We start from the raw sequence: 26598 nt of genomic DNA, 5'->3' as shown, positions 1-26598 counted from the left end.
GTAAAAGTTTAACTAAAGTTTCTTAGTTTAGTTTAACTAATTTTTTCAATTTGTGATTAACTAAAAGTTTAATTACTTTTTTTTAGTTCAAACTTAGTTTTAGTTTAACTAAAAAAAATTAGTTTAGTTCCCATCACTATAAGTGATCAGCAGTTCTCTATTTCAAATAGCCAACATTTTGTCATTTAAATAAAAAAGGAATACATTAAATATTGCTCATTTAATGCTTTTTAAAATTACAATTTGTTAGATAAAATGAACAGATGATGAAAATATCAGGGGATGAAATGACCGGGGGATGAAGTGACCGGGGGATGAAGTGACCAGGGGATGAAATGACCGAGGATGAAGTGACCGGGGATGAAGTGACCGGTCACCATATATATATAAATATATATATAAAAATGTAATATATAACAATATATAATAAGAACCTCACAACTCTCAGGGCTCCAAAGTATCAGTCAGTTTAATTTCAAATACATCACAATTGGCAACAACATTAACACTGTCTTTACAAAAACCTAGTCTTGCTCCGAGCGGACTTCACACACCGTGCTGTTTCTGACTTCGCCTCGTACTGGTCACATTGCGAAGTGTCTTGATTCTGACAAACTCGCTCTTTTATAGGGTCTCTACTGGCCTTCTCGAACCGGATGGAACGTTGTTTGACCACTCCAGTTGATCACTTTCGCCGTGCGAAATATTTACACACAGGTTCTTGCCGAACTAGCGTGTACTGTCACTGGTCACGGTTGACCGCTCGTCTAGCGGTGGACTGGGGCGATTTGCGTAGGCTAAAAACACACACAGCCTACGACCATCTGTGTCACCACCAGGTTTATAACAATATAGAAAAGCAAATTACACACTGAAAATGCTATGAGCGTAGCCAAAGGGGTTTTGAGTTTAACCCCCCCCCCTCCAGTGGGGTTTGAAGCTAAAAAAATACCTATTCAATATAAAAATAAGCAAATTACACACTCAGAAAAATACCTATTCAATATAAAAATAAGCAAATTACACACTCAAAAATCTTTGAGCCTAACCAAAGGAGTTTTTAATTTAAACCCCCTCCAGTGGGGTTTAAAGCTAAAAAATACCCCATCAATATAAAAGAAGCAAATTACACACTCAAAAATCTTTGAGAGTAACCAAATGGATTTTAAGTTTAAACCCCCCTCTCGGCGGGGTTTGAAGTTAAAAAATACCTCTTCTATATAAAAAAAAAACAACAAATTACACACCCATAATGCTATGAGCGTAGATAAAGAGGGTTTTGAGTTTAATTAAACCCCCCTTCATCTGGGTTTGATGCTAAAAAATACCTTTTCAATAAAAAAAATGTAAATTACACACTAAAATTATTTGAGCTTAGCCAAGCCAAAGGGGGGTTTTGAGTTTAAACCCCCTGCTCCAGATGGCTTTTTTAAGTTTTTAAGTTTAAAATCCCCCTACAGAGAGTTTTGAGGTTGAAAACCCCCTCTTCAATTCTAAAGCAAACTACACTCACCAAATTCTATGAGCGTAGCTCAAGAAGGTTTTGAATTTGTTAAAAAAAAAACTCCAGAGATTTTTTTAGTTTAAAACCCCACAACAGATGATTTTGACGATGAAACTTCCCTTTTCGATATTAAATTAAAAGCAAACTACAGTCACCTAATTCCAAGAGCGTAGCCAAGAGAGGTTAAAAAATTTCTACCAGTTGCTGGACTCCATTAATAAAGTGCAGTGGATAGTCATCTGCCGAAATTGAAAAAGACTAAATGTGGTTCAATAAAGATGGCTAATGCAGATTTCAGAAGTCAGTTATAGAGATCGGGTCTCAATCAAGGAAATGCTATGCCGAACTGGGAGTCGACCCCTTGGTAAGGTTGTGACAGAGCGTCGTTAGGGTTAGGAGGTTTGCGGGACACGTATTTCGACAAAATGAATTACGCATAATAATTGATGACAATGACATGGAGGCCATTACGAGGAAATCGCGAACAGGGACATCCTAGTACAATTTCACGCCACACTTTCATAGAGGTCTTTAGAGCAGGTGGGAAGAGCCTTCAGACATTGACAGATTTTTATGGAAACAGCTTGCCGCCCAATGAGCCCTTCAGACATTGACAGATTTTTATGGAAACAGCTTGCCGCCCAATGAGCCGAACGGTGCGGGAGTCAGTAAGAATAGCACAGGTTTTGAATAAAACTTTTTAATAGCAGAATAATGCATTGTAAATACCTCAGAATATGCATGTTTTAGGCTTTCAATACCTGAAATAGTGCTTGCCGGCGAGGCTCCGCACCGAACACCGCTTGGGGAGTGGTGACATCAGAACTCAATTCCCCATAAGTCTTTTTTTTCTTCTGGTTATTTTGATCACAGAAACTCCATAGCATTCACTACCTTCTTTTGATTTTTCGATGGATTGGGTGATCTGTTTCGTCCGTTTCTCATCATGTTGCAGAAAGCATAAAAGGTTTTCTTTAGCAGCTTCCCTAAGTGCAGTCCAAGCGTTTCTGAACTATATTAATTGGGCGCAGGAGATTTGACCAAAATTCCAGATAAGCAAAGAATTCATAATTTTCCACTGCATGTAGAAGACTTTATGCACTGCTTCTAGTATCCATTCTTTCAGTTGTTGATTCAGAAAGTTTCTCCAACAGCTTGATGATTTTGCCGACGTAGTTTCTTCTCTTGCGGAGCACCCTGTATTACTCTCCTTTTTAAAACTCCAGGCTCTAGCTTCTTTCAGTTTGACCCATCTCTGGAGTGAAATGGAAAAAAAAAAGTTGGTTGAACAATTCATGTACAGTTTTAAAAAAAGGTGACAATTGCTGGTTCTATCTCAGCAGAATGAAGAGCTGCCATGTTCAGAGAGTGATTATCACAATTCAGAAATATTGCCTTTGGATTTATGTCTAACAGACGTTTCTGCAGACCAGACAGACGGCCACTCATTGTGGTTGCGTTATCATAGGTTTGACCTCTGCACAGATCAAAGTCCAGTCCAATGTCTAATAAACTCATTTTGATTTTCTGGTGATAAATAATGTGTCTTCCGATATTCAATTCTATGTAAGTGGTGTTTCGTAACTTCATCAAATTCTGCAAGAAATTTCAAATATGCAAGGAAGTTCCCCTGAATTGGGTGAATTCAGGTTTTCGTTGTAACCACGTACTTATAGCTGCTGCTACACGCTTCAGAATATCTCTCCCAGCGCTCCCCCAGACCCCATTACTGGCATGGGCGGGGAGTCTACAAATTTTCCACTAACTCCAGGAAGAGCCTAGGGTGTAATAAACGTCTTCCGAAAGAATGAAGAGTCAGCAGAATGTTATAAAGATTAATTATATATATAGCATAGGGGGAGGGAGAAAAAAAAATCCCCCCCTTAAAAAAAATCCTGGCTACGCCCATGATATATATATATATATATATATATATATATATATATATATATATATATATATATATATATAAATATATATATAAATATATATAAATATATATATATAAATATATATATATAAATATAAATATATATATATATATATATATATATATATATATATATATATATATATATATATATATATATCAAACTAATTTTGTTAACACAATGTGATTTCTACACAAAAATTAAGCCGCCACCCCTCCCATGGATCCGCCATCCACTCCCACTTGATCACTATATTCCCACTATTTTTTCTTTGCATTCACTTTTTTCATAATCGATTGATTGGACATCCCGCTGGCGTAAGAAAGTGACAAACATGCTAATGAAGCTATTTAGTTGTATGGTGCTTGCTGTCCAGGTGGGTTTACGGGTTTATCTAGGGATCGATATACTTCCACGGGTTCACCACATCAACAGGATTAAAGCATAAACCAAAGAGTAACCACATATCAAGTTGCATGAAACGGAACATCGAATAAAGACATGAACAATATTTAATAATAAGTTAAATACAAAAAAAAACAAAATGTTTTAACATATGCCAAACACTGAATCATGGATATTAAATATTGCATTAGTTCTTATGCAAATGACACACCTTCACACGCACACTCCATCTCAGCCCTACGGATCGACAGCTACAACGAATGACTCTAGACACAATCACGACTCCAAGGGCGAGAAATGAAATTAAGTACCTGGTGACCGAGCCTCACTTGTTTGAAGAATTTGTGAAGGAAAGTAGATATTTATCCGAACTCATTTTGGAAACATTATTGTAATGATGAAATTGAGCGATTGGGAAGCGACTTCCAAGACTAAGTATAGATCTATCTTTATCAACGCCACTCGTTGATCAGGAAACATGAAAAGGATCAAGATGCGTGTGTTTAAAAACTCAATCTACTCTTTATGTTGTGTCTGTTCTATTTATGTGAATGTTTCTGTTCAGTTGTCTTTATATGAGAAAAGAGTCATCGCAACAAATTTCCATAAGAATCAATAAAGCAGTCTTAGTCTTTGTCTTGATATTGGACCAATACGCCCAGAACATGCCATAAGCACGAAAAGGATATTAACTATTTCAGAATTAAAGTGCAATTCATAAATATTCGTTGCTTTTAATTTGTACTTTACCAATGTCTTAAAAAAAATATAAAAAAATGTGAATTTCTCTTCTTAAATTTACTCACATATTTTTTTCTACCTTTTTTTTTTCTTTTTTTGGAAATGTATACGAGCTTTGTAATGTGGATGTTAATAAAGGAACACCACGTATGTAGTGAGATGTCTTATTAAAGGAACACCACGTATGTAGAGAGATGTCTTATTAAAGGAACACCACGTATTTAGAGAGATGTCTTATTAAAGGAACACCACGTATGTAGAGAGATGTCTTATTAAAGGAACACCACGTATGTAGAGATATGTCTTATTAAAGGAACACCACGTATGTAGAGATATGTCTTATTAAAAGAACACCACGTATGTAGAGAGATGTCTTATTAAAGGAACACCACATATGTAGAGAGATGTCTTATTAAAGGAACACCACGTATGTAGAGAGATGTCTTATTAAAGGAACACCACGTATGTAGAGAGATGTCTTATTAAAGGAACACCACGTATGTAGAGAGATGTCTTATTAAAGGAACACCACGTATGTAGAGAGATGCCTTTATTAAAGGAACACCACGTATGTAGAGAGATGTCTTATTAAAGGAAAAACACGTATGTAGAGAGATGTCTTATTAAAGGAACACCACGTTTGTAGAGAGATGTCTTATTAAAGAAACAAAATATGAACAAAAAATAATTTGCCGAGGTATGTTTAGTTTATGTTATACATGTTTAAAAAAAATTGCTCATACTTTAATTGCGGAGAGCCGTGTAGATGGCTTTTACTTCGGTGAAAAGACTATTACACCACGCAATTAGGCCTATAGATTCATTAAAACTTATTCATGTTTGAAAAGAAATGTTTTAGTGTAGCGCTGTAAGCCGAGTGATGTTAACTATTTTTTTTTAATTTGACGTCATTCGCTAAAGTTTCATTCTTAAAAAGTTTTTATCCAAAATTCATTTTACGACAATGAAAGATTAAATAACGGTCGAGCTCGAGTTTTCCTGATGTGGCCAAAAATATGAGAATTGGACAGGAATGGAGGGCTCTTCATCTTGTTGGTATATTTCTTGGTTGGTGCGAATCTTCTCTTGTAAGACACCATAAAGATATCTATGAATGGAGCAATTGTTTAAATCTATCGCATCGACCTAAATCTAGTCAAGTCTATTGCGTCTATAGAATTGGGCATTATTTTTTATATTAATGTGTAGGGTTCTCCACAAGGATTATTCATGCCAAGTTTCATCAAGATTGGGTTTGGATATCTATGAAACACCTCTCTCTCTCTCTCTCACTCTCTCTCACTCACATATATATGTATATTTGCTAACCAGTCTATTTCTATAGAAACATAAAAAAAAACGAACTATTTTCTTTCAGCCTCACTGGTCATTGGAGCCATGCAAAGAATGAGAGATACATATCCTTTGTAGAGTTCTCTGACTTAGAACTATGAACACTTTAATTCTGAGCTGTCTTTGATCAGAAGAGCAATAATGTATTAAACTTGTGTTTTCTTATACTAATAACAAGGTCTAAGTTGGACTTTTTGAAGAGACATTTTAGCTAGACATATTTTTTAGAATATCCAGTATTTGAGTAAGTCCTAACTGTAATCACGTATGTTTAGTACTTAACTTATGTGCACCTGGTTGTTGGAAATGTTTGAGTCAGCCTCACCAGATGATGGTACTTTAGAAGACAACAAAGTGGTCAGTTTAATGAAGAAAATGAATACTACCATAACCACATCTCTTATCTCTCAGAAACTCAAGGTCAGTAACTAGAAAACCAAAAAGTCGGACATTGATAGAAACATTCTATAATAGAATTATATGTAACTTGTTTTGATAGAAACATTCTATAATAGAATTATATGTAACTTGTTTTGATAGAAACATTCTATAATAGAATTATATGTAACTTTTTTTGATATAAACATTCTATAATAGAATTATATGTAACCTTTTTTTTTTCTTGAAATTATTGTATATTTCTTTGTTGATGTAATTTATATATTACTAATCACTAAAAAAGGAAAAGAGCTTCCATTAAAAATAACATTTTTTTTTGTTTTCAAAATAGAAACTCCCTGTATGGTATACTCATTTACCTGGTAGTTTAAGACCTGATTAACTAACATGGCTCTGTATTTGACTAACTTTAATAACAACTTCCTTAATCATTTACAATTTCTGACATACACTGTGAAAGTGTATCAACTAGTTGGGTTCCATTCTAAGTGTTCATTTCTCTGTTAATTCTGTTGAAGTTGTAGACTTGCATTAGACCACTAAACTCAAGATGAAATGTGGAAGACTCAGTCAGTGGGAAACTATTGATTGTCTTCTCAGACGGTAAGGACTTTAGGCTGATCTCAAACCCAGAATAATGGGATATTGCCAACTTAGGAAAGTGGTTTGTCTCATTGAGAAATCAGGGAAAGAAGATTGCCTTGAAGCGTGTCACTAATTTCTTGCTGTAAGAGATTCACTTTGACCTTGATGATTGGACATAAAATATACATTCTGATGGAGCCTATTGAATTGCTCATTTCAAGGCTGATTATATTGTCGTTTTAAATGCAGTGTGTACATTATTTGAGGTTTTAGCTTTTATATAGAATTGTTAGTTTTGTCATGTTGGAATTGTGTGCATTTTATCTTGTGTATTACTACATAAACTGGCATTAGTTGTTCCACACTTAAATGACTAAATAGACAGAACTGTATGTCATAAATGTAAATAGAAGTAATTGCTTGTCTAATGAAAATCCTTGTGGCTTTATATTTGTGTCAGCTCTGTTCCAAAAGTTGGTGAAGTAAGTGTGACATGAGCAGGGTTTGGGTAGGCCAAGGGTGGCAAATACAGAACTTTGAACACTATGAAGTTGAGTCTAATTTTGCTGCTTGATAGCATTGCTGACCTGATGTCCATGGTTTAGACATGACTATATTATAGCCCAAAGCAAACACTCTATTACAAAGCTGATGTTATGTTGTTCAAATAGTACTGTTGCACTACAAGCTGGAATGTTTGCTACATCACGGAGCTGGTACTGATAACTTTTTAACATAGTAGCTGTTGTTCTGTTACATGGTTTCTATTGTTTTGTTTGGGGAGTATTTGGTTGATGTTAAATTTTACATAATGTTTTTTTAGAAAGCGTTTAATGCAAATCTAGGAGTCATCAATGGTTAGTTAATTTTGGTGTACTTAGGTTAGGTTACATTTATTCCAGAGTAAGATTATTCTTTTTGGTTTTATATTGACTAATGCTTTTATTAGACTATTTATTTGAACGATATGATGGTCAGATAGTCCAGGGATAGTGTCTAAATCTACCACTAATCCAGGTGTGTTAGTTAATAAGAGATCTAATGTGTTTTTTTAACCTAGTTGTTTTTTTAATAATAGAATCTAAACTTATATTGTATAATGTGACTATAAATAGCTCATTTATATCCATAAGATTTGATGTTGGTCTATATTGTCCAATAAATATTATTGAGATTAATGTCTTCCAAGATAAAAAGTGCATTTTTATGTTTTCCTATAAGTGTTTATTACATATTTTTCAAATATTCTAAACTATAATTTGGTGGTCTGTATATACTGCCTATTATTAGGGATGTTGAGGTGATGTTAATTAGCATAATGTTGATGCAATATTATTGTTGTACTTACATAGCTGGTCTCATTGAACTAGATGAATAAGAATAGTTTTCTTATATTGTTTGACTTCAGGAATTGGAAATAAAAAGAGCTGATGGTAAAAGAGGTCGTCTAAGTAGTGAAGAATTTATATCTTTATTTAAAGAGATCTCAACGCGGCCTGAGATTTATTTCCTGCTGGTCAGGTAGGAACATTTTTAGCTTTTATTTTATTTAATTACTTTTATATATTTGAGCTGTCTTTGTTGTGACAACATAATCAACCATGAGTCCTGTCTTTCAGGTATTCAAGCAATGCTGATTTTATGTCTACAGAGGATTTATTGCTTTTTTTAGAAGCTGAACAAGGAGTAAGTTATTCACATTGTTTTTGTGTTTTTTGCTCAATTGTTATAATCATTCTTGCCATTTCTTCCATTTTACATACTGATGGCAAACAATATATTATCACAATTTCCTTTTTTATGTATTCATAACAGTGCTGCTATTTATTCAATTTTTACAAAGCTTATATCAACTCACTTTATCAGTCTGTCCATATGTATGTCTGTCTGTTAAAGGTTTGTACACTTTATTTTTCCCACACCCAATCTTGGTTCAAGCTGAAATTTGCCACAATTATCTTTTTTTGCCAGACAACACAAGAATCAATGCAAAAAATTAACTAGTTAGTTAATTAACTATTGGTAATGAATTATTTTATTAGGTATTGAACAGGGGAAAGAAATTGTACTTGACTGAGGTAGTGGTATAAGCTGAATTAGTCCCCTTTATTTTATAAGTCATTGTCTGAGTTATATGGAACACAAACCTGAAAAATAGGACATGACTATAAAACAAATTTTATTTTTATAAATGCTTTTTTTTTTTTGTTAGTCTAGGTCTATTACAAATTTAATTAATTACATGACTGATCTAAACTAATTGATACAAGTATGCTTAATATAAGCTTTTTTTTTTTTTAATTATTTTTTATATTCTAATGACAGTGCTGTCCATGTTCTTGGTTATGTACTGATGACAGTGTTGCCCATTGTTCCATCATTATGTACTGATGGCAGTGTTGCCCATTGTTTCATGATTATGCACTGATGACAGTGTTGCCCATTGTTCCATCATTATGTACTGATGACAGTGTTGCACATTGTTTCATCATTATGTACTGATGGCAGTGTTGCCTATTGTTTCATCATTATGTACTGATGACAGTGTTGCCCATTGTTCCATCATTATGTACTGATGACAGTGTTGCCCATTGTTCCATCATTATGCACTGATGACAGTGTTGCCCATTGTTCCATCATTATGTACTGAATGCAGTGTTGCCCATTGTTTCATCATTATGTACTGAATGCAGTGTTGCCCATTGTTCCATCATTATGTACTGATGGCAGTGTTGCCCATTGTTTCATGATTATGTACTGATGGCAGTGTTGCCCATTGTTTCATGATTATGCACTGATGACAGTGTTGCACATTGTTTCATCATTATGCACTGATGACAGTGTTGCCCATTGTTCCATCATTATGTACTGATGACAGTGTTGCCCATTGTTCCATCATTATGTACTGATGGCAGTGTTGCCCATTGTTTCATCATTATGTACTGAATGCAGTGTTGTCCATTGTTTCATCATTATGTACTGATGGCAGTGTTGCCCATTGTTCCATCATTATGTACTGATGACAGTGTTGCCCATTGTTCCATCATCATGTACTGATGGCAGTGTTGCCCATTGTTCCATCATTATGTACTGATGGCAGTGTTGCCCATTGTTCCATCATTATATACTAATGACAGTGTTGCCCATTGTTCCATCATTATGTACTGATGGCAGTGTTGCCCATTGTTTCATCATTATGTACTGATGGCAGGGTTGCCCATTGTTTCATCATTATGTACTGATGGCAGTGTTGACCATTGTTTCATCATTATGTACTGATAGTAGTGTTGACCATTGTTCCATCATTATGTACTGATGGCAGTGTTGCCCATTGTTCCATCATTATGTACTGATGACAGTGTTGCCCATTGTTCCATCATTATGTACTGATGGCAGTATTGCCCATTGTTTCATCATTATGTACTGATGGCAGTGTTGACCATTGTTCCATCATTATGTACTGATGGCAGTGTTGCCCATTGTTTCATCATTATGTACTGATGGCAGTGTTGGCCATTGTTCCATCATTATGTACTGATGGCAGTGTTGCCCATTGTTCCATCATTGTGTACTGATGGCAGTGTTGCCCATTGTTCCATAATCATGTACTGATGGCAGTGTTGCCCATTGTTCCATCATTATGTACTGATGGCAGTGTTGCCCATTGTTCCATCATTATGTACTGATGACAGTGTTGCCCATTGTTCCATCATTATGTTCTGATGGCAGTGTTGCCCATTGTTCCATAATCATGTACTGATGGCTGTGTTGCCCATTGTTCCATCATTATGTACTGATGGCAGTGTTGCCCATTGTTCCATCATTATGTACTGATGGCAGTGTTGCCCATTGTTTCATGATTATGTACTGATGGCAGTGTTGCCCATTGTTTCATGATTATGCACTGATGACAGTGTTGCACATTGTTTCATCATTATGCACTGATGACAGTGTTGCCCATTGTTCCATCATTATGTACTGATGACAGTGTTGCCCATTGTTCCATCATTATGTACTGATGGCAGTGTTGCCCATTGTTTCATCATTATGTACTGAATGCAGTGTTGTCCATTGTTTCATCATTATGTACTGATGGCAGTGTTGCCCATTGTTCCATCATTATGTACTGATGACAGTGTTGCCCATTGTTCCATCATCATGTACTGATGGCAGTGTTGCCCATTGTTCCATCATTATGTACTGATGGCAGTGTTGCCCATTGTTCCATCATTATATACTAATGACAGTGTTGCCCATTGTTCCATCATTATGTACTGATGGCAGTGTTGCCCATTGTTTCATCATTATGTACTGATGGCAGGGTTGCCCATTGTTTCATCATTATGTACTGATGGCAGTGTTGACCATTGTTTCATCATTATGTACTGATGGTAGTGTTGACCATTGTTCCATCATTATGTACTGATGGCAGTGTTGCCCATTGTTCCATCATTATGTACTGATGACAGTGTTGCCCATATTTCCATCATTATGTACTGATGGCAGTATTGCCCATTGTTTCATCATTATGTACTGATGGCAGTGTTGACCATTGTTCCATCATTATGTACTGATGGCAGTGTTGCCCATTGTTTCATCATTATGTACTGATGGCAGTGTTGGCCATTGTTCCATCATTATGTACTGATGGCAGTGTTGCCCATTGTTCCATCATTGTGTACTGATGGCAGTGTTGCCCATTGTTCCATAATCATGTACTGATGGCAGTGTTGCCCATTGTTCCATCATTATGTACTGATGGCAGTGTTGCCCATTGTTCCATCATTATGTACTGATGACAGTGTTGCCCATTGTTCCATCATTATGTTCTGATGGCAGTGTTGCCCATTGTTCCATAATCATGTACTGATGGCTGTGTTGCCCATTGTTCCATCATTATGTACTGATGGCAGTGTTGCCCATTGTTCCATCATTATGTACTGATGGCAGTGTTGCCCATTGTTTCATGATTATGTACTGATGGCAGTGTTGCCCATTGTTTCATGATTATGCACTGATGACAGTGTTGCACATTGTTTCATCATTATGCACTGATGACAGTGTTGCCCATTGTTCCATCATTATGTACTGATGACAGTGTTGCCCATTGTTCCATCATTATGTACTGATGGCAGTGTTGCCCATTGTTTCATCATTATGTACTGAATGCAGTGTTGTCCATTGTTTCATCATTATGTTCTGATGGCAGTGTTGCCCATTGTTCCATCATTATGTACTGATGACAGTGTTGCCCATTGTTCCATCATCATGTACTGATGGCAGTGTTGCCCATTGTTCCATCATTATGTACTGATGGCAGTGTTGCCCATTGTTCCATCATTATATACTAATGACAGTGTTGCCCATTGTTCCATCATTATGTACTGATGGCAGTGTTGCCCATTGTTTCATCATTATGTACTGATGGCAGGGTTGCCCATTGTTTCATCATTATGTACTGATGGCAGTGTTGACCATTGTTTCATCATTATGTACTGATGGTAGTGTTGACCATTGTTCCATCATTATGTACTGATGGCAGTGTTGCCTATTGTTCCATCATTATGTACTGATGACAGTGTTGCCCATTGTTCCATCATTATGTACTGATGGCAGTATTGCCCATTGTTTCATCATTATGTACTGATGGCAGTGTTGACCATTGTTCCATCATTATGTACTGATGGCAGTGTTGCCCATTGTTTCATCATTATGTACTGATGGCAGTGTTGGCCATTGTTCCATTATTATGTACTGATGGCAGTGTTGCCCATTGTTCCATCATTGTGTACTGATGGCAGTGTTGCCCATTGTTCCATAATCATGTACTGATGGCAGTGTTGCCCATTGTTCCATCATTATGTACTGATGGCAGTGTTGCCCATTGTTCCATCATTATGTACTGATGACAGTGTTGCCCATTGTTCCATCATTATGTTCTGATGGCAGTGTTGCCCATTGTTCCATAATCATGTACTGATGGCTGTGTTGCCCATTGTTCCATCATTATGTACTGATGGCAGTGTTGCCCATTGTTCCATCATTATGTACTGATAACAGTGTTGCCCATTGTTCCATCATTATGTATTGATGGCAGTATTGCCCATTGTTTCATCATTATGTACTGATGGCAGTGTTGCCCATTGTTCCATCATTATGTACTGATGGCAGTGTTGCCCATTGTTTCATCATTATGTACTGAATGCAGTGTTGGCCATTGTTCCATCATTATGTACTGATGGCAGTATTGCCCATTGTTCCATCATTATGTACTGATGGCAGTGTTGCCCATTGTTCCATAATCATGTACTGATGGCAGTGTTGCCCATTGTTCCATAATCATGTACTGATGGCAGTGTTGCCCATTGTTCCATCATTATGTACTGATGGCAGTGTTGCCCATTGTTCCATCATTATGTACTGATGACAGTGTTGCCCATTGTTCCATCATTATGTACTGATGACAGTGTTGCCCATTGTTCCATCATTATGTACTGATGACAGTGTTGCCCTTTGTTCTATGATTATGTACTGATGACAGTGTTGCACATTGATCCATCATTATGTACTGATGACAGTGTTGCCCATTGTTTTATGATTATGCACTGATGACAGTGTTGCCCATTGTTTCATAATTATGCACAGATGACAGGGTTGCCCATTGATCCATCATTATGTACTGATGGCAGTGTTGCCCATTGTTCCATCATTATGTAGTGATGACAGTGTTGCACATTGATCCATCATTATGTACAGATGACAGTGTTGCCCATTGTTCCATCATTATGTACTGATGGCAGTGTTGACCATTGTTCCATCATTATGTACTGATGGCAGTGTTGCCCATTGTTTCATCATTATGTACTGATGGCAGTGTTGACCATTGTTTCATCATTATGTACTGATGGTAGTGTTGACCATTGTTCCATCATTATGTACTGATGGCAGTGTTGCCCATTGTTCCATCATTATGTACTGATGACAGTGTTGCCCATTGTTCCATCATTATGTACTGATGGCAGTATTGCCCATTGTTTCATCATTATGTACTGATGGCAGTGTTGACCATTGTTCCATCATTATGTACTGATGGCAGTGTTGCCCATTGTTCCATTATTATGTACTGATGGCAGTGTTGGCCATTGTTCCATCATTATGTACTGATGGCAGTGTTGCCCATTGTTCCATCATTGTGTACTGATGGCAGTGTTGCCCATTGTTCCATAATCATGTACTGATGGCAGTGTTGCCCATTGTTCCATCATTATGTACTGATGGCAGTGTTGCCCATTGTTCCATCATTATGTACTGATGACAGTGTTGCCCATTGTTCCATCATTATGTTCTGATGGCAGTGTTGCCCATTGTTCCATAATCATGTACTGATGGCTGTGTTGCCCATTGTTCCATCATTATGTACTGATGGCAGTGTTGCCCATTGTTCCATCATTATGTACTGATAACAGTGTTGCCCATTGTTCCATCATTATGTATTGATGGCAGTATTGCCCATTGTTTCATCATTATGTACTGATGGCAGTGTTGCCCATTGTTCCATCATTATGTACTGATGGCAGTGTTGCCCATTGTTTCATCATTATGTACTGAATGCAGTGTTGGCCATTGTTCCATCATTATGTACTGATGGCAGTATTGCCCATTGTTCCATCATTATGTACTGATGGCAGTGTTGCCCATTGTTCCATAATCATGTACTGATGGCAGTGTTGCCCATTGTTCCATAATCATGTACTGATGGCAGTGTTGCCCATTGTTCCATCATTATGTACTGATGGCAGTGTTGCCCATTGTTCCATCATTATGTACTGATGACAGTGTTGCCCATTGTTCCATCATTATGTACTGATGACAGTGTTGCCCATTGTTCCATCATTATGTACTGATGACAGTGTTGCCCTTTGTTCTATGATTATGTACTGATGACAGTGTTGCACATTGATCCATCATTATGTACTGATGACAGTGTTGCCCATTGTTTTATGATTATGCACTGATGACAGTGTTGCCCATTGTTTCATAATTATGCACAGATGACAGTGTTGCCCATTGATCCATCATTATGTACTGATGGCAGTGTTGCCCATTGTTCCATCATTATGTACTGATGACAGTGTTGCACATTGATCCATCATTATGTACAGATGACAGTGTTGCCCATTGTTCCATCATTATGTACTGATGGCAGTGTTGCCCATTGTTCCATGATTATGCACAGATGACAGTGTTGCCCATTGTTCCATCATTATGTATTGATGGCAGTATTGCCCATTGTTTCATCATTATGTACTGATGGCAGTGTTGCCCATTGTTCCATCATTATGTACTGATGGCAGTGTTGCCCATTGTTCCATCATTATGTACTGATGGCAGTGTTGCCCATTGTTCCATCATTATATACTAATGACAGTGTTGCCCATTGTTCCATCATTATGTACTGATGGCAGTGTTGCCCATTGTTTCATAATTATGTACTGATGGCAGGGTTGCCCATTGTTTCATCATTATGTACTGATGGCAGTGTTGACCATTGTTTCATCATTATGTACTGATGGCAGTGTTGCCCATTGTTCCATCATTATGTACTGATGACAGTGTTGCCCATTGTTCCATCATTATGTACTGATGGCAGTGTTGCCCATTGTTTCATCATTATGTACTGATGGCAGTGTTGACCATTGTTCCATCATTATGTACTGATGGCAGTGTTGCACATTGTTTCATCATTATGTACTGATACCAGTGTTGGCCATTGTTCCATCATTATGTACTGATGGCAGTGTTGCCCATTGTTCCATCATTGTGTACTGATGGCAGTGTTGCCCATTGTTCCATAATCATGTACTGATGGCAGTGTTGCCCATTGTTCCATCATTATGTACTGATGGCAGTGTTGCCCATTGTTCCATCATTATGTACTGATGACAGTGTTGGCCATTGTTCCATCATTATGTTCTGATGGCAGTGTTGCCCATTGTTCCATAATCATGTACTGATGGCTGTGTTGCCCATTGTTCCATCATTATGTACTGATAACAGTGTTGCCCATTGTTCCATCATTATGTATTGATGGCAGTATTGCCCATTGTTTCATCATTATGTACTGATGGCAGTGTTGCCCATTGTTCCATCATTATGTACTGATGACAGTGTTGCCCATTGTTCCATCATTGTGTACTGATGACAGTGTTGCCCATTGTTTCATAATTATGCACAGATGACAGTGTTGCCCTTTGTTCTATGATTATGTACTGATGACAGTGTTGCACATTGATCCATCATTATGGACAGATGACAGTGTTGCCCATTGTTTCATGATTATGCACTGATGACAGTGTTTCCCATTGTTTCATAATTATGCACAGATGACAGTGTTGCCCATTGTTTCATAATTATGCACAAATGACAGTGTTGCCCATTGTTCCATCATTATGTACTGATGGCAGTGTTGCCCATTGTTTCATAATTATGCACAGATGACAGTGTTGCCCATTGTTCCATGATTATGTACTGATGACAGTGTTGCCCTTTGTTCCATCATTATGTACAGATGACAGTGTTGCCCATTGATCCATTGTTTTGAACTGAAGACAGTGTTGCTGACCCTTGTTATAGACTGATGTGATACAGTTTAATACTGTGTATGTTTTTCCATATTTTGAAATTCATGTTTTTACTTTGGTTATTAGTCAAAGGTAATGAGTCTAAATTGTTTCAGGCTTATTGTTGTACTCTAAATGTCTGATCTTCTCATGTCTCTCTGCTTTTTATAGTCATTTCTGTAGGCTACTTTTTTTTCTTTGATCTTTTTTTATCATTTTTTGTTATCACTGCTGTAGGCTATATTTTAGCCTAATCTATCATTTCAGGTTTATGTTAGATCTCTCTCTGCTTTTTCTCCTTATAATATTTTAGTTTCTTTGTATTCTCTTTAACTATGAGTGGACCTGAAAAACATCCTCTTTAAATAGAATTCTCTCAATGGAGACAACATTATTCTCTACAGATGCACAGAGTTTCTAAAGACAATTGTTTAGAAATCATTGAAAGATTTGAACCAACTAAAGAAGGTCGACAGAAAAGTCAGTTAGGTATAGATGGTAAGTGATACAACAGGTAAGACAGAAAAGTCAGTTAGGTATAGATGGTAAGTGATACAACAGGTAAGACTGACACCTCTGTTGTTTTGTTCTTTCAAGTTCAATGCTAAAATTGTGGTTTGAATGAAATAGGCTTGAGCTTAACACATTATGACATGAACTAAAAAAAACAACAACTGCTTAATTTCCAATGTTTGTCTTTGTCTTCAGGTTTCACTGCTTATCTTTTGTCAGAGAAATGTGATTTATTTGATCCTGAACATTTGACTGTATGTCAAGACATGACACATCCACTTAGCCATTATTTCATTGCTAGTTCTCACAATACGTAAGTGGCCATGATGTGTAGCATTTGTTGGTTGAACTATCAATTCATTTATTAATGATAATACAGCTACTGTCATATAGATCTAGGCGATTTAAACTCATCCATTCATCTACTGTCATATAGATCTAGGCTGTTTGAAATCATTCAGCTATTGTCATATAGTTCTAGGCTGTTTAACACATCCATTAAGATACTGTCATATAGATCTAGGCTGTTTGAAATAATTCATTCAGCTACTGTGATATAGATCTAGGCTGTTTGAAATCATTCATTCAGCTACTGTGATATAGATCTAGGTTGTTTGAAATCATTCATTCAGCTACTGTGATATAGATCTAGGCTGTTTAAACTTACTTTAAACTCATTCATTCAGCTACTGTGATATAGATCTAGGCTGTTTAAACTCATTCATTCAGCTACTGTAATATAGATCTAGGCTGTTTAAACTCATTTATTCAGCTACTGTGATATAGATCTAGGCTGTTTGAAATCATTCATTCAGCTACTGTCATATAGATCTAGGCTGTTTAAACTCATTCATTCAGCTACTGTCATATAGATCTAGGCTGTTTGAAATCATTCATTCAGCTACTGTGATATAGATCTAGGCTGTTTGAAATCATTCATTCATCTACTGTGATATAGGTCTAGGCTGTTTGAAATCATTCATTCAGCTACTGTGATATAGATCTAGGCTGTTTGAAATCATTCATTCAGCTACTGTGATATAGATCTAGGCTGTTTAAACTCATTCATTCAGCTACTGTGATATAGATCTAGGCTGTTTGAAATCATTCATTCATCTACTGTGATATAGATCTAGGCTGTTTAAACTCATTTATTCAGCTACTGTGATATAGATCTAGGCTGTTTGAAATCATTCATTCATCTACTGTGATATAGATCTAGGCTGTTTAAACTCATTCATTCAGCTACTGTGATATAGATCTAGGCTGTTTAAACTCATTCATTCAGCTACTGTGATATAGATCTAGGCTGTTTGAAATCATTCATTCATCTACTGTGATATAGATCTAGGCTGTTTAAACTCATTCATTCAGCTACTGTGATATAGGTCTAGGCTGTTTGAAATCATTCATTCAGCTACTGTGATATAGATCTAGGCTGTTTGAAATCATTCATTCAGCTACTGTGATATAGATCTAGGCTGTTTAAACTCATTCATTCAGCTACTGTGATATAGATCTAGGCTGTTTGAAATCATTCATTCATCTACTGTGATATAGATCTAGGCTGTTTAAACTCATTTATTCAGCTACTGTGATATAGATCTAGGCTGTTTAAACTCATTCATTCAGCTACTGTCATATAGATCTAGGCTGTTTAAACTCATTCATTCAGCTACTGTGATATAGATCTAGGCTGTTTAAACTCATTCATTCAGCTACTGTCATATAGATCTTCTTCACCACCTTCACCTATCCCTTAGAACATCTTTCTCCATTCCTTTCTTTTGTCTTTGGCCTTGGATGGAATTTTTTTCAATAATAACAGGCCTGTCCATTCTTTTCTATTCTTTCTCTGTTTGCCTCTTTTTTTTTCTCCTGGTACTGTTCCTTGAAAGAATGTCTTTGTCAGCCCTAAGGACTTTGTAATATGGCTATAGAGTTTAAATTTGCATTTTTTGATAGTAGTTAGCAGGAAATTGTGGGGTCTAATAGATTATTAATCCTGTTTCTAATCTCTTTATTTGTGATGCAGTCTTTGTAATGATACCTAGGATATTTCTTTAGCATCTCAATTCCATTGCTAGGATCCACCTCTGGCAAGCATATAAAAATGTGGCCTTGATCAGGAAGTGTATCAGTCTGATTTTAGTGTCAAAGGCTATGGCTTTGTATTTCAAGACTGTTTTGAGATTTGCAAGTGCTGCTATGGACAGTGCAATTCTGTCCAGTAGTTCAGGTTTGGTTTCTTCATTTGAGACAATTACTCTGAGGTATTTTAAACTACTGACACTTATCAGTTTTTCGCCTCTAATACTGATGTCCCTTTTAAATTCCTGTTGGCTAATAATCATAATTTGTGTTTTTTTTATCATTAATTTGCTTACCATATGCTGTGGAAGTTTTGTCTATATGCATCACCAAGTCAGCTAATTCTTCTGTCCCTGCCAGATCATCTGTGCTGTTTGAATTCATTCATTCAGATGCTGTCATATATATCTATGCTGCTAAAATTCATTCATTCAGCCTTTGACATTTGTACATTGGTACTTGAGCAATGGTAGGAAAGATAAAGGGTATTTGGAATTTGTAGTCTTTGTATTTGACATTTGCAAGCATTGTTCCTAAAAAAACATTTTTAGCCTGCAGTTGTAGCTGATACCTATGCTTTGCATTGTTGAAAAGTTGATATCTACTGATTATTTTGACTAGATCCCTTTCACTTATTTATTTTTTGCATCCTCCAATGAAACATACATTAGAAACCCCCCAATGAATTGTAGTAGTCCTTTGGAATCAAGTGTTTTTTTTCTGCTAAATTACTGTCCAAAGTTTTCCAGAATGTAATCCTCCCCTCTTACATACAAACACTTACATGTTTTGCTTTGTCTCCTCCTTATACCCATCTCTGAACTATGCTGCCACTTATTAGTTTTAATTGACATAAACGATTTACCAAATTGCATTAGATCAGATTATTCGCAGATGATTGCATAATATATAGAACAATAAAAACAACACAAGATACAGAAATTTTACAAAGAGAATTAGATGAATTACAGAAATGGGAATCAAATTGGAGCATGTCTTTCCACCCAGAAAAATGTCAGTTATTAAGAGTAACAAAAAAGCTAAAACAAATTAATTCCACTTATCTTATTCATGGTAAACCAGTAACACAAACTAAAAACACAAAATACCTAGGTGTTATAATAAATGAAAAACTGTCATGGAATCCCCATATTGATGAAACTATCAAAAAATCAAACAAAGCATTAGGGTTTATTAAAAGAAATTTCTATAAATCAAATAAGAACATAAAACTAAAATGTTATTTAACCTTGGTTAGGCCAATAATAGAATATGTATCCTCTGTTTGGGACCCCTCAACTCAAGAAAACATTAAGAAACTGGAACAGACACAAAATAGAGCAATGAGATTCATAACAAACGAATATTCACATTTGACTAGAGTAACACCTTTAGTAAAATCACTAAATTTAGAAAGCCTTCAGGATAGAAGACTTAAAAGTAAAGTAGCAATTATACATAAAACACTGAACCATAATCTTCAAATACAAAAACAAAGTTAATAAAATAGTCAGAAAGACACACAAATAAAGGCACATTCCTCATCCCATATGCTAGGACAAATTTGTACAAATACTCCTTCTTCCCTAGTGCTATTAGAGCATGGAATGTATTGAATTAGCTAGCCAGGAAAACCAGTGACTGTGTGGGTGGCTGTGATAGAATGTTTCTCACACACCTATAAATTATAGGTAAGGTGTTTGAAATGCACAGGAAATTCATCAGTTTTCCCTCCTATAAAATAAATAATTTCCATTTGCACTAAAAACTGCATTTTTTTTTCTATCATTGTTTTATTTTCTATAGAATAATATTAAAACCCAGACCCATGTTATAATATTAGTGTTTTAATAATAATTATGCAATAAACTAAAATACCAAATATGATGGACAAAAGATCTTATGTTCTTTGCATGAAAAATACGTTTGAACACAAACACATATACAAAAAATAGATATGTATCATTCCTTTTTGAAAGAAATAACATAAATATAAACATAATAATGTGATAAAAACATTGAAAAAATGTCCACTGTGCCAAAACATCTTGCTTCTTTGGCCCCTCTCCTCCCTTCCACTGTTTTTTAAAACACTAAATTCCCCCCCCCCCCTTTTTTTTTTCCTTTTCCCAAGAAAAAATCATAAATAGACCTAGATACATTTTTACGCACTGAGCCATTTTGTTAATCCATCTTTGAAATGCATTATTACTCACTGGAATTCTTTTTATGATGTCAAAAGCTGGTTTGTACAATACATTGTGTATTACCTCATTGGTAAAATAAGTTGTTTTCCAAAGTGTGTGTCTTTCTGGACTTTATAAGCCCATTGTCATCTCAGTTAGACATTAAACCTAGTGTTTCATCTTAATCACCGAACAACAGCATCACAGATAATTTTATTATATTATTTTATGTTAAACCTTGTTCAGGCACCTCCAAATCAATTTAAATTTTCCTGTGTTTAGATCAGTGGTTCCCAAAGTGGTCCATATTGACCCTAATGATACTGGGGGACCCTTGAGGGAAACACAGGAAAATTTAAAATTCTTCAGCTCCTCCTTCTAAGTGTAGATGTTGGTCGAAACCTAATAAATTTATTGTTTTTATAAGGATAGTTAAGATAATTATTATTATTCTACATTTATATTTAGCCATTAAAACTTGGAATAAAAAATAAACATGATTTGGGAAAGTGTGAAATGTTCTATTGTAGAAAACGTTTGGGAATCCCTGATGTAGAATTTTTCTTGGTAGGGTTAAATTTCTTATTGTTGTTTTTGTATCATGTCCTTATTTAAATTAAATTAATATACTTATCATAATTTTTATTTATTTGTTTGTTTTTTTTTTTTGTTTTTTTATAGTAGAATCTTGAGTTTCTTAGTTGAAGCATCTTTTTTAGGATTATCAGTATTCAATAGGATTTGATGCAGTGGAGTTGTTAAAAGTTAAAAAAGTTAAAAAAGTTGTTAATTTCAATTTTGTTTTTGAAATCTTTCTCAGATATTTATTAGAAGATCAACTGAAAGGTCCATCTAGTGTTGAAGGCTATATTCGAGCACTTAAAAAAGGATGTCGATGTTTAGACTGTAAGATGGCATTTTCTTTAATATTTTATATTTGGTAAATTAGTTTTAATGTCACTTCAATGTATTGTATAATATTTTACTTGCCTATAATATGATTGCCATTGAAGACCAATTTTTTAAACTGTGCTCTAGTGGACTGCTGGGATGGAGCCAATGATGAGCCAGTCATCTATCATGGCCACACACTCACTTCTAAGATCTCTTTTAAGGCAGTCATTGAGGCCATCAATGAGTACGCTTTTATTGCTTCAAAGTAAGTACACTGACACATTTGATACACTTTTAGGGCAGTGCAATCACATGACAGCCTCATATGATTCACACAGCATTATTACATAGGATACCAACACTATATCTGTCACATGCTACTTGTATTATCATGTGACACCAACACATCTGTTACATGCTACTTGCACTATCATGTGACACCAACACATCTGTTACATGCTACTTGTACTATCATGACACCAACACATCTGTTACATGCTACTTATACTATCATGACACCAACACATCTGTTACATGCTACTTGTACTATCATGACACCAACACATCTGTCACATGCTACTTGTAGTACCATGACACCAACACATCTGTTACATGCTACTTGTACTACCATGACACCAACACATCTTTTACATGCTACTTGTACTACCATGACACCAACACATCTGTCACATGCTACTTGTACTACCATGAAACCAACACATCTGTCACATGCTACTTGTACTACCATGACACCAACACATCTGTCACATGCTACTTGTACTACCATGACACCAACACATCTGTCACATGCTACTTGTACTACCATGACACCAACACATCTGTTACATGCTACTTGTACTACCATGACACCAACACATCTGTTACATGCTACTTGTACTACCATGACACCAACACATCTGTTACATGCTACTTTTACTACCATGACACCAACACATCTGTTACATGCTACTTGTACTATCATGTGACACCAACACATCTGTTACATGCTATTTTTACTATCATGACACCAACACATCTGTTACATGCTACTTTTACTATCATGACACCAACACATCTGTTACATGCTACTTGTACTACCATGACACCAACACATCTGTTACATGCTACTTGTACTATCATGTGACACCAACACATCTGTTACATGCTATTTTTACTATCATGACACCAACACATCTGTTACATGCTACTTGTACTACCATGACACCAACACATCTGTTACATGCTACTTGTACTACCATGACACCAACACATCTGTTACATGCTACTTGTACTATCATGTGACACCAACACATCTGTTACATGCTATTTTTACTATCATGACACCAACACATCTGTTACATGCTACTTTTACTATCATGACACCAACACATCTGTTACATGCTACTTGTACTATCATATGACATCAACACATATCTGATGGTGACGATAGTTCAGTTCATCCCTTTCATTTCAGTCCATAGAAATATAATAGTATTCCATTTGTAACTATGTCACTCACTTAAAGTATAAAATGTTTACTGAAACAACTATTTCTCTTTGATTCTATCTAGAAGTCCAGTCTGCTTTAATTCTTCCTTTACAATTTCCTTGAGAAATGGATGTTAAAAAATAATAAAATGAACCTTTTCATGCAACTGCCCAAGGGGATCTTCTCCTACAGATTGGCTGTTATTCTAGGATTAAATCAACAAGTACATTTCCTGTTGACATTTTCTCTTGGCCTTTTTTTTTTTAAAATCAGCAATCTTTTGTGTGTGTGTGTGTTTATATACACACATGCACACACACACAAAGAAGTGACTAAACAAAAAGTGTAAAATTCTCTGCTTCTTTTAAAAGATAAAAGGGGGTTGCAGATTGAAATGAATTAAGACATATTTCTTCAAAATAAATCATATGATAGCCTTGTGATAGTTCTACCAAACTATATAATAGTTGGTATAGTGCAGAAAAATTAAATATTCCTGGGTTTTTTTTTTTTGTTTTTTTGTTGTTGTTTTTTTTTTGCCAGTGCACACCATTATCTCTTAGTTCTACCAAATAAACTAGATAAAATATTAGGGATAGATCTACCAAATAAACTGATAGCCTAATGATAGTTCTACCAAATAAACCATATAATAAGGTAGTGATAGTTCTACCAAATAAACCATATAATAAGGTAGTGATAGTTCTACCAAATAGACCATATAATAAATAGCCCAGTGATAGCTCTACAAAATAAACAGATAATATCCTAGTAATATAGATTAAAAAAATGTATTATAAACAATAATTATAGCTTATTTAAGAAAAAAAACGACATTTACAGATGTGATTATAGGGATTAACTACTGTCTTGTAAGTTCATGATTGAAAATAGTAAAATGTTAGAAGACCCAACAAGAAGTTGCTTACACTCCACCATTTTGATAATGTATAATTGATGTTCAGCTTGTTGGAAGTATTGTTACTGTTCAAACTGAATAATATCTAATTAGAAGAGAAATATGATTTGACTATTGAAAACTGGTTACCACTTTCTCAAATTTAAAGCTTAAATGTAACCCTAAGTTTTTTTCTAATAATAGAGTTGTACCATATACTGCTTTTATATGACTTCTTTAAAATATTTTTTGTGTTTCTTTAAGAACCATTTGATACTTAATATTTGTTTCTCTAGGTACCCTGTGATACTGTCTATTGAGAACCATTGTAATATAAAACAACAACAAATAATGGCTCATTACATGAAAACAATATTTGGAGATCAACTTTTTACAGACAATATAGATACCAATAGGACAACACTACCTTCGCCTGACTTTTTCAAAGGAAAAATTCTTATTAAAGTAAGATTTTTGTATGTATATTTTTTGTATTTTTTTTTTTTAATATTAAGTAAAGGCTCATTATTAAGCTGTTGGCTTATGACATCAGAAATTTTGATATAAGCCTTCTTCATTTTCTTGAAAAATGTATTTAGCTTAACAAATTTTTGCACAAGATCTTGTTCAAAAATATTTTTAGCTATTTGAAATCAACACATAATCTTGAAGTCTACAATTCACATCATTTTAAAAGACTATTGGTGTTGTGTTAGGCAAATTCCAATGTTTGTTCAAGTATTCAGAATAAAATCTACTCTTTGAAGACAGTGTGAAAAATGTTCCTGAAAGTCTATAAATTAATAAAAAGCTTTAACTCAATGAGTGCGGAGCGTCTATCCCATAGACGGTCTGTCTGCCCTAAACGCACGGAACGTCTATCCCATAGACGTTCTTACCCTACCTTTGTTTCGTTGCATTTTTAAATTAAAATTTTTAACTAACAACAGTGGAACTATTTTTACTTTATAAAAGAGTTCTTCATCCTTTGTTTACATAGAAATTAGAAGCTTTTGGCTTTATTTAGACATTTATTTATTACTTTTTTTACAATGTAAAAAAACGTCGCCATGACTACGCTAGTCCAAGACACACCCACAATGTTGACTACCAAAGAGACTTTATAATTATTCTAAAATTTGTCACAAATAAATAGTAATAATGAAGAATTTGATCTAGATATATAGATTAGATTCAGGTAGGTCTAAATTTAGCGTATTTATATCTATATTATTAGTATTTAGATCTAAATCTATTATTGTCAGTAGGCTAGGTGTAGTCTGTAGATCGAGATTGACTAGATCTAAGCTTTTATCTCTAGACTTGGACTCTAGATCTAGATATATCTTTAGACTTTAGATCTAAGCTTCTGGTAAATAAAAAGAAAGGAAATGGTAGTTCAACATCCAAATAATCATCCTCTGTGGGCATTTTTTCCCCATTTTCTTTTTTTTTTTTTTTTTAGTATTGTTTATCTGTAAAAATCTACAACATCATGGCTATGCTTGTCCAAGACACACCCACAATGTTTACTACTGAAGAAGCTTTATTATTGTTTTATTTATACTTCTATGAATTGTGATAATGAAGATCTTGATCAAGATTTAGCATAGGATGAAGCAGACTTGGACATTATTAGCATTTAGATTTAGATCTAGTATTACCTTATTATATGCTTAGGCCTTAGCCTTAGACTAGGGCTAGGTCTTGAATGTAGATCAAGGTTGACTAGATCTATGCTTTTATCTATAAACTTTTGTAGATTCCTATAGATCTAAGCCTAAGATAAATGAAAACAACAGAAATGGCAGATCTAAATCCAGTATTCATCCACCATGCTGGGCCTTTTCTTGGTATATTTTCTAGCATTTTTTTTTAGAATCATTTTTTGGTAAAAATCATCACTATTCTGGTTCAAGTTGCACTCCAAAAGGTTTACTACTAAATAAAAGTAAAATATAAAACTATTCTAAATCCATAATTTATCTC

The 26598-nt window shown here is 35.1% G+C and overlaps 1 protein-coding gene across 5 annotated transcripts in view; it reads left to right on the top strand.

The window, feature by feature from the left end:
• Nucleotides 1-26598, top strand: part of LOC106074609 (inactive phospholipase C-like protein 2) — a 118195-nt gene that overhangs the window by 62331 nt on the left and 29266 nt on the right. For all 5 annotated transcript variants that reach the window (XM_056043284.1, XM_056043283.1, XM_056043285.1 and 2 more), the window contains 9 exons: nt 5960-5999; nt 6228-6354; nt 8327-8439; nt 8538-8604; nt 16943-17036; nt 17247-17364; nt 22149-22234; nt 22367-22487; nt 24906-25074. In XM_056043284.1, coding sequence (XP_055899259.1) covers nt 5960-5999; nt 6228-6354; nt 8327-8439; nt 8538-8604; nt 16943-17036; nt 17247-17364; nt 22149-22234; nt 22367-22487; nt 24906-25074 — 935 coding nt within the window. The remainder of the gene's footprint in view (nt 1-5959; nt 6000-6227; nt 6355-8326; nt 8440-8537; nt 8605-16942; nt 17037-17246; nt 17365-22148; nt 22235-22366; nt 22488-24905; nt 25075-26598) is intronic.

This window comes from Biomphalaria glabrata, chromosome 10 (assembly GCF_947242115.1).
Source record: "Biomphalaria glabrata chromosome 10, xgBioGlab47.1, whole genome shotgun sequence".
Classification (NCBI taxonomy): Eukaryota; Metazoa; Mollusca; class Gastropoda; family Planorbidae; genus Biomphalaria; species Biomphalaria glabrata.
Note: the sequence above shows the minus strand (reverse complement) of the source record. Positions and strands in the feature narration are given on the sequence as shown.